This window comes from Stenella coeruleoalba (assembly GCF_951394435.1).
Source record: "Stenella coeruleoalba genome assembly, chromosome: 17".
Lineage (NCBI taxonomy): Eukaryota > Metazoa > Chordata > Mammalia > Artiodactyla > Delphinidae > Stenella > Stenella coeruleoalba.
In genome coordinates, this window is record NC_137163.1 from 37,302,518 (window position 1) to 37,318,422 (window position 15,905).

General features: G+C 38.0%; 1 protein-coding gene across 2 annotated transcripts in view; it reads left to right on the plus strand.

Moving 5' to 3' along the window:
• Positions 1-15,905, plus strand: part of NIPAL2 (NIPA like domain containing 2) — a 77,759-nt gene that overhangs the window by 8,335 nt on the left and 53,519 nt on the right. For both annotated transcript variants that reach the window (XM_079901444.1, XM_079901445.1), the window contains exons 2-3: positions 13,201-13,269; positions 14,301-14,472. In XM_079901444.1, the coding sequence (XP_079757570.1) occupies positions 13,201-13,269; positions 14,301-14,472 (241 nt within the window). The remainder of the gene's footprint in view (positions 1-13,200; positions 13,270-14,300; positions 14,473-15,905) is intronic.

The window sequence follows — 15,905 nt, forward strand, 5'->3', positions numbered from 1 at the left end:
ACGGTCTCCTGTCATCTTTGGCACCCATCGGGAGACACGGAGTAAATACAGGCTCGTGTAAACACAGGCTAGCAGATGTTTAGTCATGAGCTCCACACCACCAAATATTGCGTTTGTCCTGGCGTGACTCCTTCAGAGACCCACCCTGGCCATGGCAGGTCGTCTTGAGGCCTGCCAACAGCCCCAGCTCTTGTTTCCTAAGCCACCCGCTCATCTTCTCGGCACCTCTCAAATTTTCTCCTTTCAGTAACTTGGACCCCTGGCCTGACTTCTTTAGCTTGCAACGGGAGTCCATCTCTCTTCTGGCTTTTGAACTTGGCTTCCCTACCAAGAATGCTTTGTAAGTTAAGAGGCTTTGGTTTTCGAGTCCCAGGAAACCTAACATTAACTGGCTTAAGTAATAGAGGAAATTAATCAGTCTGGATGACGTGGAAGGCCGGAAGAACTCTGGGTCCACACCAGCCATGTCAGCATTGCTGGTATGTCATTCAAGCTTGAGGAGAATCCCGTGAATTCTGGGGGGTCTTTATTTCTTCTTCAGCCTTTGGACTTGCAGGGCTCTGGTTGTTCTGGGGCTGTTTGGGAGACAGCAGCACTATGTTCCCTCTTGTCACAGCCCACATTGAAAATCTTGATCAGCTAACTGACAATGAGGACCCAAAATGCAACCAACATTCCACTCAATAAAAATCACAAGCAGAGGGTCCTTCTCAACAGAACAGTGTTGGGTAGTGATATCAAACAAATCGGAAAACATGGACTGCGTCCTCAAACCGTAGCCATACATATGCGTGTGATATACATAAATTATATCACGTGTACATTATACAACGTACAATGTGTATGTGTGAAAGTGAGCTAGAGAGACTGCTTCTGAAATACTTGAAAAACAACATTTGAAGGGCTGGTGTGAAGCTACCCTTGCTTATATAATCTGATGGATTGCTTCCATTGTGCTTCCAGCACTAACATAGTACAGTTATGTAATTGTAAATAAAGAGAGCCAAAGCAGAAGAGGAAATAGTGTGATGTACCTCTGGATATGGCCGCCTGAGTCACAGCAGTGGAGAAATGAGTGATTGTTTGTGAGCAAGGTACGAGCAGACCTCATGTTACAAGCAGCTGCCACAGCCGTAAAATAGAGAATGATTCTGAGTTCCATGTACAGCATTTTATTAGTCTTTTGAACTATACTTGCAGACCCAAATCACAGTCACCATCGATGAGTCCTAGGGGTATCATATGTGGGATGATCATAAAGTATGTTGGAACCTGCCTGCTGGACCAGTGGGATGCGAGAATTTTGCCAGGAATGGGGGAAATTATCTTGGCTATGAGGACTGACCCTTTAGAGGCAATGAAGAGTCCAAGTCACAGGGTCCCAGAGGAGAAAATTTGAACTTGATTCCTGCCTTGATGTCAGAAAGATCTGATCTGGTGGGTGGCCTGGCAGGTCAGTGAGTGGCAATGTCACGATCCCTCCCCCATATCGAGGCACAAACTCACCCAGTGGCTGGGGCCTGACATAGACACTAGAGTTCAGTCTCCAGGAGGATGGAGCTGGCAAAATACGGCCAGAGTGCAAGGCAGGCATGGCTCTCAAAACGGACATGTACTCTTGAAACCTAAGCAGGTGTTGGGGGAAGAGCTGTCATTCAGTGAGGTCCCAAGTTTCCAACTTTAGGGTAGGAAGCCTCTCGCAAACCCTGGGCTGGCCCTGCGAGAGGCAGCCTGCAATCCTGCTTCTTTGGAAACAGAAGATGACAGATTTTTTAAATTATTATTATGAATATGTTCTTGAAAAATTTGAAAGTAAGGGGACCTCATCTTAATCTGGATGCAAACATTCTTTGTGTTCAGCATGTCTGTCCTTGTTTCAAAGATTCGCCTTTCCAATGTTAAACGGGGTTGATTTGTTTTGTAATAGAACCAAGTTTAAGATTTCCTTAAGTGATATCACACCTTCCTTAACTATTGTTGCTCTCCTTTTAACCAAGTGTTAAAAGCCCCCAAAGGATGTCTTATTAAATTTTTCCCATAAATTTGCTCTGCTGCAACTTAAATTTCTCAAAAGCAAAAAAACATGGTGGCTTCTTAGTAAGCTTAGTAAGGCTTATCCTTAATGGAGTTCAGTTTTTTAAAATAATGAATGTACGGTTATGTAAGTAAATGTGTTCCCGAGTAAAAGACAAAATGTAATAGTGCTTAATTGTATGGAAAGGCAATATGTTGGGCTTTTCTGCCTAGGTTTTAAGGTTGATTAAAAATTGGCATGGGACAGCTTGTAGAATAGCAACGATATACTGTGGTATGTAACCCTGACCTGTTCTGTTGGCTCTAAATCACCAGATTTGGATCCAGTGTCATGAGAGTTTCTCAGGATAGAAAGGCAATAACCGTATAACATACAGAAACCAAGATAACAAATTAAAACTCTGTTCCTGACTGAAAATTTTTCTTTCTTCTTTTTCACGTATGGGATTATAGTTTTAACTTAGCTTGGGTTAGTATTGCAGACAACGTAATTATCTACAAGGGCAAAGGAGATTAGTGGTAAGAATAGTCCAACCCATTCGGTAATCTAAAAAGCATTTCATATTTCAGGTTGCCTCCAATGTTTGCTGCGATGAATATGAATATTGTTCCTCTGTGGCCCTGTTGTAATTAACTCTCCACATTTCCCCTACTTCTTCTCCGAGATCCCGAGGTGTCTCCTAATTGGTTTTCCTATTCCCTGTCTTGCTCCCTCCTAGTCCATCCTCCACACTGTAGCCAGGATGAGTCTTCTAAGAGTCACGGCTGGACCTAACATCCTCTGGTTTAGAGTCCTGCATGTTGTAGCACCACCAGCAGATCCATGGCACGAAAAGCCTCCTGCCTGCCTCTCCAGTCCAGCTGTACTGGAGTCGTGCAGATGTGATTAAAGTTAAAGATCTTGAGGTGGGATGATTATCCTGGATTATCTGGATGGACCCTAAATGCCGTCACATGTATCTTTTTATAAGAGGGAGACCCAGGGAGATTTCATATGGAAGAGGAAGGCAATGTGGCCACAGAGACGGAGATTAGAGTGATAGAACCATAATCCAAGGATATGTCAGCAGCCACCAGAAACTGGGGGAGGCAAGGAATGGATTCTCCCTTAAAGCCTCTAGAGAGAGTGTGTCCCTGCCATTTTTTTTCTTTAATCCTTGAAATAAAAATTTTAATGACTGAAATTAATAACTAAACAGATTAGGTAAACAGTAAATTGGAAACAGCAAAAGAGCCTTATATCACAGTATAGGCAAACAAGTTCCAGTCTGTGCACCTGTATGCAAAATGTTATTTTAAAATAAGGCTTCTAGAAAAAAATGTAGGAAGTTTTCTCATGACCTTTTAACCCAGATATAAAGGGTACCACACATAAAGTTAAGGATCAATAAGTTTACTTCATCAATAGAGTATATTTAAGTCTGTTTATTACTTAAAAGTTTCTATGCAAAAAGAGGCAAGACACAGAGTGAGAAAAGTTGTACGGAATGCATATATTCAAAAAGAAATCATATTGGGGATAAAGTACTCTTACATGTCAAGTACAAAAAGACTGCCACCATCAATTAAAAATTGGACAGTCTGGAAAAACATTTAATGAAACAAGAGAGCCAAGTGGTTTATAAGATTATCTGAAGGTTCAACATCATTGGTCATTATAAAAATGGAAATTTAAACCATAATGAGATGGGAGGTTCTCTAGGATAGCTAAACTTAAAAAAAATTACAATACCAAGACACCAAGTGTTGGAGGGGGAGAGAGGCACCTGGAAATGTTATTTACTTCTATATAACATTTTGGAAGAATCTTTGTGAGTAATTATAAAACCCAGACATATGCATACCCTATGAACTAGCAACTGAACTTCTTGGTATGTGGGCCCTGCCATCTTGATTTCACCCCAGTGAAATTGATTTGGGGCTTCTGGGCTCCAGAACTGTGAGAGAATAAATTTCTGTGGTTTTAAGCCACCAGGTTTGTGTTAATTTGTTACAGCAGTCACAGGAAGCTAACATACTCTCCAACCTAGGCAGATTTGTACTTTGTCCCTTCTGTTCCCATGGGTTCTATAGAACATACCTCTATTATAGATGTCACAGGTGGTAGTCTGTTATTGGTCGCTTTTTCTACCTCTTCTGAGCTTATCGAGGATACTTTGCATCCTTAGTTCCTGAAATAGGACCTAATATTTAGCAGTTACTACATAAATACCAAATGGGTGCATGACTGAGTGACTAGCTTCTGGTGTGGGCTTCGAGTTGTCTGTCTCCCATATCTACCATCTTCTCTCTGATCACTTCCACTTTATGTCCTTTTCCTCCACCTTGTGTGTTTTTCCCAAGCAGTGTCTACCTGTGGTTTTAAGCTGTGCAGTGGTTTTATTTTTCTACTTAATCTCTTTCCTTGGTTCAGCCAGCTTCCTTTTTATTTCTTGCTTTTATTTCTTTCCCTGTTATCATCTCCTCTTTTAACTCTTTTTCAATGAATCCATATTCTCTTTAATTTCATTGAGTCTATAAAGCAGAATTTTTTAACTTCTTACTTTGAAAATTTTCCAACCTATAGATAATTAAGAAGAATAATACAGTAAACACCATATGTCCTTCACGTGGAGATTCACCAGTTGTTAACATTGTGAAATATTTGTTTGTTCTCTCTCTCTCTCCCTCTGTTTTTTATTTTATATTGTCATGTATCATTTGAAAGTAAGTTGCACATATTATGATTCTTCACTCCTAGAAACTTAAGGATGTATCGCCAAGATTTTGGATGTCCTCCTATCCCCTCCCAACTTTCTGGAAGTAGATTTGTGTCTACCTGTTTACTAGGTGCAAATAAAAAACAACCCCAGCTCATTCCTAAGAGTTTCCTGTGAGATGAAGTGACCTGAATGTTCATTTCTCAGGTATATCATTCCCTTTCAGGTTCAGGCTCTTAAGATCATTCCTGCAGTGATTAGTTGACCTAAATCACTTAACCTATGGTATTTCTGGTATTCGAAACTGGATCGCTCACGTCCATGTTCAGGGATATTTTACTGCCTGGAACAGGAGGTAGCATTATTCTAGTTGTGAGTTGAATATGACTATTACAGTGTTCAGGACTAGCTCTGGGGCTTCCCTGGTGGCGCAGTGGTTGAGAGTCCGCCTGCCGATGCAGGGGACATGGGTTCGTGCCCCAGTCCGGGAAGATCCCACATGCCGCGGAGCGGCTGGGCCCGTGAGCCATAGCCACTGAGCCTGCGCGTCCAGAGCCTGTGCTCCACAACGGGACAGGCCACAACAGTGAGAGGCCCGTGTACAGAAAAAAAAAAAAAAAAAAAAAAAGACTAGCTCTGAATCTATGGTTCTTTTGGTCCTTTTGTACTAGCTCCACTGGGTCTGATTCCAGATTTATGTTTTGAAGGCAGAGCCAGGAATATGGTTGTGTTCAAAGCCAGAACTGGGATAGACTATGACCAATTCCACACATCCCTGTTATCATACCCCATTGCCATCTGGCCAAACTACCCCACCCATGGATTATAGGTCAATGACTTTATGTGAAGTGTCTAAAGAACTTTCTGGCACCAAAAAGTAGGAGATAAGATTGTTATTCCAAATAAAACAAAAACATCCTTAGTACTCATCATGATACTTTGAACCTCATTCTCCACAAATTGTTTGCTGTGGCTCCTACCATCTATTTGTCAAGCCATCCTGGAAAAGCCAGAAATTGAGCTACAGTACTGACAGGAGTGAGCACGGCAAAAATTAAGGCCATCTTTCTGTGTCTCTGGTCTGTACTTCTAGCTGCATTGTTAAGGTGTGGAGCAACCTTTCCTTCTAACTATTATCTTTGCTTTATTTTATTTGCACTGAGAAAAAGAAACAGATCCTGCTAATTTTAAAACTGTGGTAAATTGGCATTGACTAGCCAGATGGTTACCTATTGCAGTCTGTGAAGAAATGGTGATTCAGACATGAGCTGGGTGCCTTGGGGCCAGAATTTGCCTGGTATCTATCTAGCTGTGTGACTTTGCACAAGTCACTTTCCTTCTCTGGCCCTCTGTTCTCTTTCCTGACCACCAGTCTCCAGATCAACAGGGAGGGGAGAAAAGAGGGCGGGGGAGAGAGAAGCTCTGAGTTTCCACTAATTCTAATATGCTAGAAATCAGATAACACTCTGAATAAAGTAATGAAGTAAACTAGATGTCTTTAATTTAAATGGCAAGTTTATAAGGGCTGCTCACTGTACGCAAATGACACTTCTGATTGCAGGTGAGGATTTTGTAGTCATTAAAGCACATTTACCAGAGCCTCTAACTGGAAACAGCATTTAGTAATGCTTGCCTCAAGTCACTCTATGTCCTTGAAGGTAATTAAACCACTTTTTTAAAGAAACATTGCAAATTTGAACCTTCCCTTCCCAACAATTAGGGGCATTAATGAGGATTTACTGAATTACTACTCTTTACAGGTATGTGTCAAATGAATTTAATGAGCATGCAATTAACCTTGAATAATTAGGTAAATTTTCAGAAAAACGAACAATAAGGTATACCAGTTTATAATGTGTACTGGCATACTTCCGAGATATTGCACGTTCAGTTCCAGACCACCGCAATAAAGCAAGTATCACAACAAAGTGAGTCACATGAATTTTTTGGTTTCCCAGTGTATGTAAAAGTTATATTTACACCTACAGTAGTCTGTTAAATGTTCAATTATATTGCATATTGCATCATGTCTAAAAAAACAAGGTATATTGATTAAAAAACACTTTATTGCTAAGAAATGCTAACCATCATCTGAGCCTTCAATGTGTCATAATCTTTTTGCAATAGTACCGTCAAAGATCACTGATAACAGATCACCGTAACAAATACTGTGATAATGAAAAAGTTTGAAATATTGCAAGAATTACCAAAATGTGACACAGAGACACAAAGTGAGCAAATGCTGTTGGAAAAATGACGCTGATAGACTTGCTTGATGCAGGGTTGCCACAAACCTTCAATTTGTGTAAAATGCAGTATCTGCAAGGTGCAATAAAGTGAAGCACAATAAAATGAGATATGTCCCTATTAGCAGGAAACTGTTCCTGACACCTGCTTTATACTATATATTTCTGTTTTTTAGTATATATGAATTCACTAGATTTTAAAAGTCAGGGGCTTCCCTGGTGGCACAGTAGTTAAGAATCTGCCTGCCAATGCAGGGGACACGGATTCGAGCCCTGGTCCGGGAAGATCCCACATGCCGCAGAGCATCTAAGCCTGCGCCACAACTACTGAGCCTGCGCTCTAGAGCCCACGAGCCACAACTACTGAGCCCGTGTGCTGCAACTACTGAAGCCTACACGCCTAGAGTCCGTGCTCTGCAACAAGAGAAGCCACTGCAATGAAAAGTAGCCCCGGCTCGCCGCAACTAGAGAAAGCCCACACGCAGCAACGAAGACCCAACGCATCAAAAAAAACAAAAGTCAACAGGCAGCTTTCTTTTATTTATTTATTTTTGGCTGTGTTGGGTCTTCGTTGCTGCGTGCGGGCTTTCTCTAGTTGCGGCAAACGGGGACTACTCTTCATTGCGGTGCATGGACTTCTCATTGCAGTGGCTTCTCTTGTTGTGGAGCATGGGCTCTGGGCTCACAGGCTTCAGTAGTTGTAGCAGGCGGGCTCAGTAGTTGTGGCTCACGGGCTCTAGAGCACAGGCTGAGTAGTTGTGGCACATAGGCCTAGTTGCTCTGCGGCATGTGGGATCTTCCCAGACCACGGCTCGAACCTGTGTCCCTTGCATTGGCAGGCGGAATCTTAACAACTGCGCCACCAGGGAAGCCCCAGCAGGCAGCTTTCTATTGCACACTAGTGGACACTTAATTGTTGAAATCTGAATTCTGGGACAAGCTTGTTCTCTCACGAAACTGAGTGTTTGCTGTATTCAAACCCCAGTTGATTATAAAATACTGTTTGACATCTTCCTAGGGCCAAAGGTCAAAATTTACTATTTCTAGACAGTGTATAACCAATCTGAGACTATTTCAGTTCAAATAGCATTTAATAAACAACTTCTCTGTGCCAAAGACCTCTACTAGTCATTTGGGTTACAAAGATGAGTTGATAAGTCATAGCTCTGCCCTCAAGGAGTTTATAGTCTAGAGGGGAAATGCACTTGTAAAACATAATTATAGTACAGTTTAATATATGTACTGATAGGCATGTATAAAGACTCAATTCAAAAGGAGGCCAGAAAAGCTAAACTTGAAGATAGATCTGAGGAAATTATCCATAACTCAGTACAAAGAGATAGAGTTGGAAAATATGAGAGCTATTTTAGGAAACAAGAATTAAAAAGTCCAACATACGTGTAAGAGGAGTTCCACGTGGAGAGAATAGAGAGAACCATAGATGTTGGATTGTAGTTGTGTAAGATGTTAACATCAAGGGGAGGACTGGGGGAAGAGTTCATGGACCTACCTGGACATTTCTTTGCAACCTACTGTGAGTCCATAATTATTTCAAAATTAAAAACATTTAACAGTAATTACTGAAAGACTATAAATAAGATGTGTAACTTCCTAGCCAGAAGAGTAGGGGAAAGAAAAGAATAAAGAAAACTCAGTCGTTTCAACAGGATTCAGGAAAAGAGAAATTAGAAAGCAAAGAAAAAGCAAGATAACTACAAACACAAAAAATATAGAAATAAAGGAAAGTATATTTACAATCACAATAAACAAAATGGACTAACCTCCCCATCTGACAGAAAGTCTCAGGTTTTTTTTTTTAATCTAGTTATTTTCTATATATGAGAGACTTGACTGAAATATGATGCAGAAATGTTAAAGTGATGTGGAAAGTAGCAAATATCAAAAGAAAGCAGCTACAGTAATATCAGCTAAAATAGATTTTAAAGAAAAAACCTAATGATAAAAGGAACAATTACTGGGGGGGGGGGGTGGTGTGATGAATTGGGAGATTGGGATTGACATGTGTACACTGATGTGTATAAAATGGATGACTAATAAGCAAAAAATAAATAAAAAATAAACATAAGTAAATAAATAAAAATAAAATTTTAAAAAAGGAACAATTAGCTGGGAAGATAAAACAATCCTGATCCTGTATACACCTAGGACTATAGTCTTAAAATATACAAATACATGTGTGAGTAGATTTTTAACATACCTCCCTAGGCAATTGATAGACAAAGCAATACAAAATTTAGTAAGAATATCAAAGATTTGAACAATGACTTAATGGAGATAGATAGATGAATGGATAGATAGATAGATAGGAAGGATATATAAAATGTATTAACTCAACTTTTAAATACTTTATTTTCAAACATACATGGAACACTTATAAACTTGACCCTACACCAGCAGGTCACAAAACAAATTCCAATTTACACTGTATAATAGGTCAAAAGCAAATGTTAATATACACACAGCGTATTTTCTGCCCACGACTCAGTAAAATTAGAAATTAGTAATAAAGTGATAATCGACACCTCATTCATTTAGAAATATTAAAAAACACATCTCTGAATAATATAAGGCTCAGATAAAAATGATGAGATAATCAGAAAATATTTAGAACTAAATACCAATGAAAACTGTACATGCCAAAACTATGCAGGCAGCTAAAACAGGGTGTACTTAGGGGGAAATGTAAAGCCCTATCTGCATGACAGAAAGAAACAGAAAAAGCTAATGAGTTAAGGGTCCAAATGAAGAAGATGAAAAAAAGAAAAACTGAGTAAACAAAATAGATAATAAAAATAAATCGAGGAAAGAAAGAAATATATTTGTATCAACTTCAGAAAAAAAAGTCACTTATCTCTGGGAGGAAGAAGAGACTGAAATAGAGCTAGTTACATTTGTAACATTTTATTTCTTTGGGCAAAAAAAAAGATGTAAATGCTTTGTGTTTTTAAAATTATTTTTGTATAACAACTTATTGAAATATAATTCACATATCATATAATCCACTCATTTAAATTGTACAGTTCACTGAGTTGTACAATCATTACCTCCAGCCTTTAGCTGTCATATGAACAATACTGGTATGTAAATTTGTGTACAAGCTTTTGTGTGGATATATGTTTTCATTTCTCTTGGATATATACCTCGGCATGGAATTGCTGAGTCAAATGGAAATTCCATGCTTAACTTTTTGAAGAACTTCCAGACTGTTTTCCAAAGTGGTTGCACCATTATATATTTCCATGAGCAGTGTTAGAGGGTTCTGATTTATCTACATCCTTACTAACACTTGTTATTATCTGACCTTTTGATTATAGCTATATTATTTGGTATGAAGTGGTATATCACTGTGGTTTTGATTTGCAATCCCTGATGACTAGTGATGTTGAACATCTTTTCAATGTACTTGTTAGCCATTTGTCTTCTTTGGAGAAAGGTCTATTCAGATCCTTTGCCCATTTTTAATTGAGTCATTTGTCTTTTTATTATTGCGTTGTAAGTGTTCTTTATATAGTCTAGGTATAAGTCCCTTGCCAGATATATGATTTCCAAATATTTTCTCCCATTTTGTGGATTATCTTTTCACTTTCCTTGATAGTGTCCTTTGAAACAGAAAGTTTTTTAATAATAATGAGGTCCAATTATTTTTTCTTTGTTGCTTATGCTTTTGATGTCTTATCTATGGGAATCCATGGCCAAATCCAAGGTCACAAAGATTTACCCTTATGTTTTCTTCTGAGAACTTTATAGTTTGGGCTCCTACATTTAGGTCTTTTGGTTAATTTTGAGTTAATTTTTGTATATGTTATGAGATCAGCAGCTGTACCATTTTACATCCCCACCAACAATGAACTAGGGTTTCAATTTCTCCACATCCTTACCAACACTTGTTATTTTCTGTTGTTTTTTTTTAAATTGTAGCTCTCCTACTGGGTTTGAAGTGGTAGCTTATTGTGGTTTTGATTTGCATTTCCCTAATGATTAGTGCTATTGAGCATCTTTTCATGTGCCTATTGGCCATTTATATATCTTCTTTGAAGAAAAGTCTATTTGAGTTCTTTGACCATTTTTCAGTTGCATTGTTTATTTTTTTGTTGTTGAGTTGTAGGGATTCTTTATATATTCTATATATCAATCTTTATCAGATATATGATTTGCAAATATTTTCCGCCGTTGTGTGGGTTGCCTTTCACTCTGCTAATAGTGTCCTTTGGTGCACAAGAGATTTTAATCTTGATAAAGTCCAGCTTATCTATTTTTTCTTCTGTTGCCTGTGCTTTCCGTGTCATATCCAAGAAATCATTGCGAAATCCTGCTAACCAATTTCTAAACACTTGGCCTGGTGGTGTTTAAACTACTCAGTGAATCATTTAAAGAATTTTGAAGTAACTTATTTCTATTCAACAGTTTACTTTTATAATTATAGAAGATTTTCATAATTATCCATTCAATCCCAAACTTCTTCTGGATTTTTATTTTCCTGATTACTGCCAAATGCAGTCAGTCAATTGTAAATCGAAAGCATGGAAATAGCACATTATATTATGATACAATTGTTCCCCATGAGGAATAGTGATCAAAATTAGTGCCAACTGCTTTTATTAGGAAAAGAAAATTCTTAACTGATTAAAGGCCATGGATATTATATATCAACTATTAAATGGGTTTTCAACTTTTCTGCTTCATTTTTTAGAAATACTGAATTTCACTTCAGTACATATAATGAAGTTCTAAAACTTCAAAGACATTTTGCATTCTGAAAAGGGTTCCTTGTGGTTGTAATGTTCATTTGAAATTCAAATAACTCCTTGGAATTTGAAGCTAGCTAGAAGTTATGTACTGTAGAAGAAGAAGGGGGAAGAGCCCTTCTATCATTGCTAATTTTTACTGCTAGAAGATATTACATCTTTGTACCTAGATAGGAGCAGAATATGCATCTCTTGAAGTCATCAAATAATACATATGCTATCTATAGTGAAGATCTTGGGCAATGTGTCAGAACTAATTTTTTAACCTCTGTAGTTCTTGTTTTAAACCACTCTATGCTTTCTAAAGCAAGTATTTTTTTAAGCCCCTCATTTTTTTTTAAGTCTCTACATTTTATAGTAGATGATGTAGAAGACCCAATGGAAGTCTTAGACATGATTCCCTTCCCTCAGAGAATTTGCCATCTATTTATAGAGCCTAATGATACACCTGACAATATAAAAGAAGAAATAAGGGATGTTCACCATTTAGAGTCTGAGAAAGTAAAGATGGGCTGTGGTGTCTGAGAAGGTTGTAAGGAGGTAGAGCTCTGATGGCCAGGAGGGTGAGGTCTGATTGAAATGGGCTGAGGGAAGAAGATACTCTGTCTGAGTGAGAGGAATGACATGAGAAAAAGTATGACATCTGACTGGAGAAGTCAGGAGCCAGGTACCCAAGGTAGAGGGAGCACCTTAAAGTGTGCTGTGGACAATTGGATGGGTCAGGTTGAGGACCGATTATGGGGAGCTGGTACAGTAGTTTTGTATTTAATATAGTTGTCTGTAGAGAGACATTGTGGGTTCTTGACCAGCAGAGTGGCGGGAAAATTTAGTCTGTCTCCAGTGAGGTTCATAGCAGTTTAGAGATAAAGGGATTTTGGGAAACACCTTATCCAACATCCCCTGTTTACTGAGGCCGGGGAGCTGAAATAACTTACTCAGTGTTGCCCATTAGAAAATAGCAGATCTGAAACTCAGGTTCATCCTTTAACCCCAAAGCCAATGATCTCTCTTTCATACCACAGTCTTCCAGAATATCTTAAGAGAAAGAAAAGAGGGAGAACAGAAATAATTATATAGTCCATACTTGAGGCAATGAACACCCCAATCAGAGAGGTTGCTGAGGAAATTGGCAGACAGGATAAATAGAAGCATCTTAGTGGGAAAAAGTCAGAACCTGATGACTATTTATTTTAGTGAATGAAGCACATATCTAGAGAATTCAGTAAAGGACTGAACTAGTTATAAAAAATAATATTTGACTAAAGTGAAAAATTAATCCTAATAAAACCATTATTCATATTCCAAGTGACCCTGGCAAACGGGTGCTAAGTAGATATTTGCTGAATGAATGAACAAATGAATGAATGTATCAACTTAAATTTTCATAGTTTTTTTGGTAAATATCTTACAAGTGCTATTTAAAGTACCATTTAAAGAAAACATTTTCTTTTATAGATTCACCTTTTTGGAGTTTTGCTGGCCATTTTAGGAAACTTGGTAATCAGCGTTTCCCTAAATATTCAGGTAAGAAGAAGCTTATTTTCCTAACTCTGTCGTTTGATCCAGGGACACATTATGACTTCAATGAGCCTCAGGCACTTTTGCCTTCTTGGACTTCCTCCTCCATTAAAGAAAGTATATCTTATGACCTCATTGATATAAAGACAAATATAATCCAGGCTAGATTGTGTCCATCTTTTTTCTTCTGATTTTAAGAGAAGTTAAATATTTTGTGAGCCTCTTAATAGTATTGTGTACCCCAGACCAGGCGCCTGTGAATTTGTATCACACTTAAAAAGATGCTCATATCTTAGCATAAGCCAAGATTTATTTTAATGTTCTACATTTTCTTATAGTACTTTTATTATTTTCTAAATAACTTCTGAAATTTTTAAAAAATTTTAAAGAAAAGATTTTAAAGTAATCTAAAATTGTACATACTTCTTAAGGAAGTAAATTCAGTTATCATAAAATCAATAGGGAAATAGAGCTTTATTTAATGGCCAGTTTTTCAGGAATTCATACATTTCCAATACAAAGAAGTACTGAAACCAGATATAAATGAGTTCCCCCATCCCTCTGCTACCAGAGCTTTCTGCCCTGTTACGTTTATTGTGGTAGCAACTTCGACTCATAGATTTGAATCCCTTTTCCAAAGGTGTTTCTTTAGTAACTTATTATCTTTATTTCAGCATTTGAATTTTTTTGACAATCTAAAAGAAGTATTTTGGTGTGGTGGACTAAAAAGTCACTTAACTCCTTAACACACACTCCGTCTTTAGATAGTAACAGTGATAACAATGATATTTACTTCACAGAGTTGTTATGAGAATTAAGCAATATGTGAGAAGGCCCTTTAAACTATAAAATGCTATATCAGTATGATTCACTTCTGTTAATATGTTTGGAACAAACAGAAAACCATAATAATTGCTCTATAATAATCTGCAAATAAATTTAAAAGCCATGAAGCAATTTTATAGGACCAAAAATTTCAAGGCCAAGTTTTGGTTGGGTGGAAATATTTTCTTATTTACATCGTGATGTACTTCCAGAAATATTCGCATCTTCAGTTGGCGCACCAAGAACACCCAAGGCCACACTTCAAGAGCGTGCTGTGGTGGAGCGGCATCATACTGATGGCTGTGGGAGAGACAGGAAACTTTGCAGCCTATGGATTTGCCCCCATTACTCTCATTGCTCCATTAGGCTGTATGTCTGTTACAGGTGAGCCATTTTTCTGTGTTTTGACCAATAGAAATTTTAAGAGATCAAAATAGTTGGCAAAAAAAAATACAACTTAAACAACACATGCACAAAAGAAAAAAGTCATTTCCCGTTTTCTTAGCATGTTAACTTGGAACAATTATACTACCAATTTCAGTTATTCACTGTCATGGTGCCACATGAACCACAAAGAAACTTGCATTTTGTAGCTGTAACATCTATGTTTCAAAGCCTGATTCCCAGTGTCTGAGTCTTAATAAATGAAATTAACAGTAGCAGAAAATGTTATACCATGCTTTTTAATCATTAATGAATTATCTTAAAGCATTTGTGATAAAATGTTATGTTTTCTTCATATGCTAAACTGACATTACACGTAGTTAGAGTCCTTGATGCCTGATCCATAGGTTAGCATCTCTTTTACATTAAGAATTAGAAATAAAAGCAAATGGGACCTAATGAAACTGAAAAGCTCTTACACAGCAAAGGAACCATAAACAAGACGAAAAGACAATCCTCATAATGGGAGAAAATATTTGCCAATGAAGCAACTGACAAAGGAAAAATCTCCAAAGTATACAAGCAGCTCATGCAGCTCAATATCAAAAAGACAAACAACCCAATCCAAAAATGGGCAGAAGACCTAAAGAGACATTTCTCCAAAGAAGACATACAGACGGCCAACAAACACGTGAAAGGATGCTCAGCATCACTAATCATCAGAGAACTGCAAATCAAAACTACAATGAGGTATCACCTCACACCAGTCAGAATGGCCATCATCAAAAAATCTACAAACAATAAATGCTGGAGAGGGTGTGGAGAAAAGGGAACCTTCGTGCACTGTTGGTGGGAATGTAAATTGATACAGCCACTATGGAGAACACTATGGAGGTTCCTTAAAAAATTAAAAATAGAACTACCATATGACCCAGCCATCCCACTACTGGGCATATACCCTGAGAAAACCATAACTCAAGAAGAGTCACGTACCACAATGTTCATTGTAGCACTATTTACAATAGCCAGGACATGGAAGCAACCTAAGTGTCCATCAACAGATGAATGGATAAAGAAGATGTGGCACATATATGCAATGGAATATTACTCAGCCATAAAAAGAAATGAAATTGAGATTTGCAGTGAGGTGGATGGACCTAGAGTCTGTCATACAGAGTGAAGTAAGTCAGAAAGAGAAAAGCAAATACCGTATGATAGCACATATATATAGAATCTAAAAAAAAAAAAAAAGGTTCTGAAAAACCTAGGGGCAGGACAGGAATAAAGACACAGACATAGAGAATGGACTTAAGGACACAGAGAGGGGGAAGGGTAAACTGGGACGAAGTGAGAGAGTGGCATGGACATATATACACTACCAAATGTAAAATAGGTAGCTAGTGGGAAGCAGCCGCATAGCACAGGGAGATCAG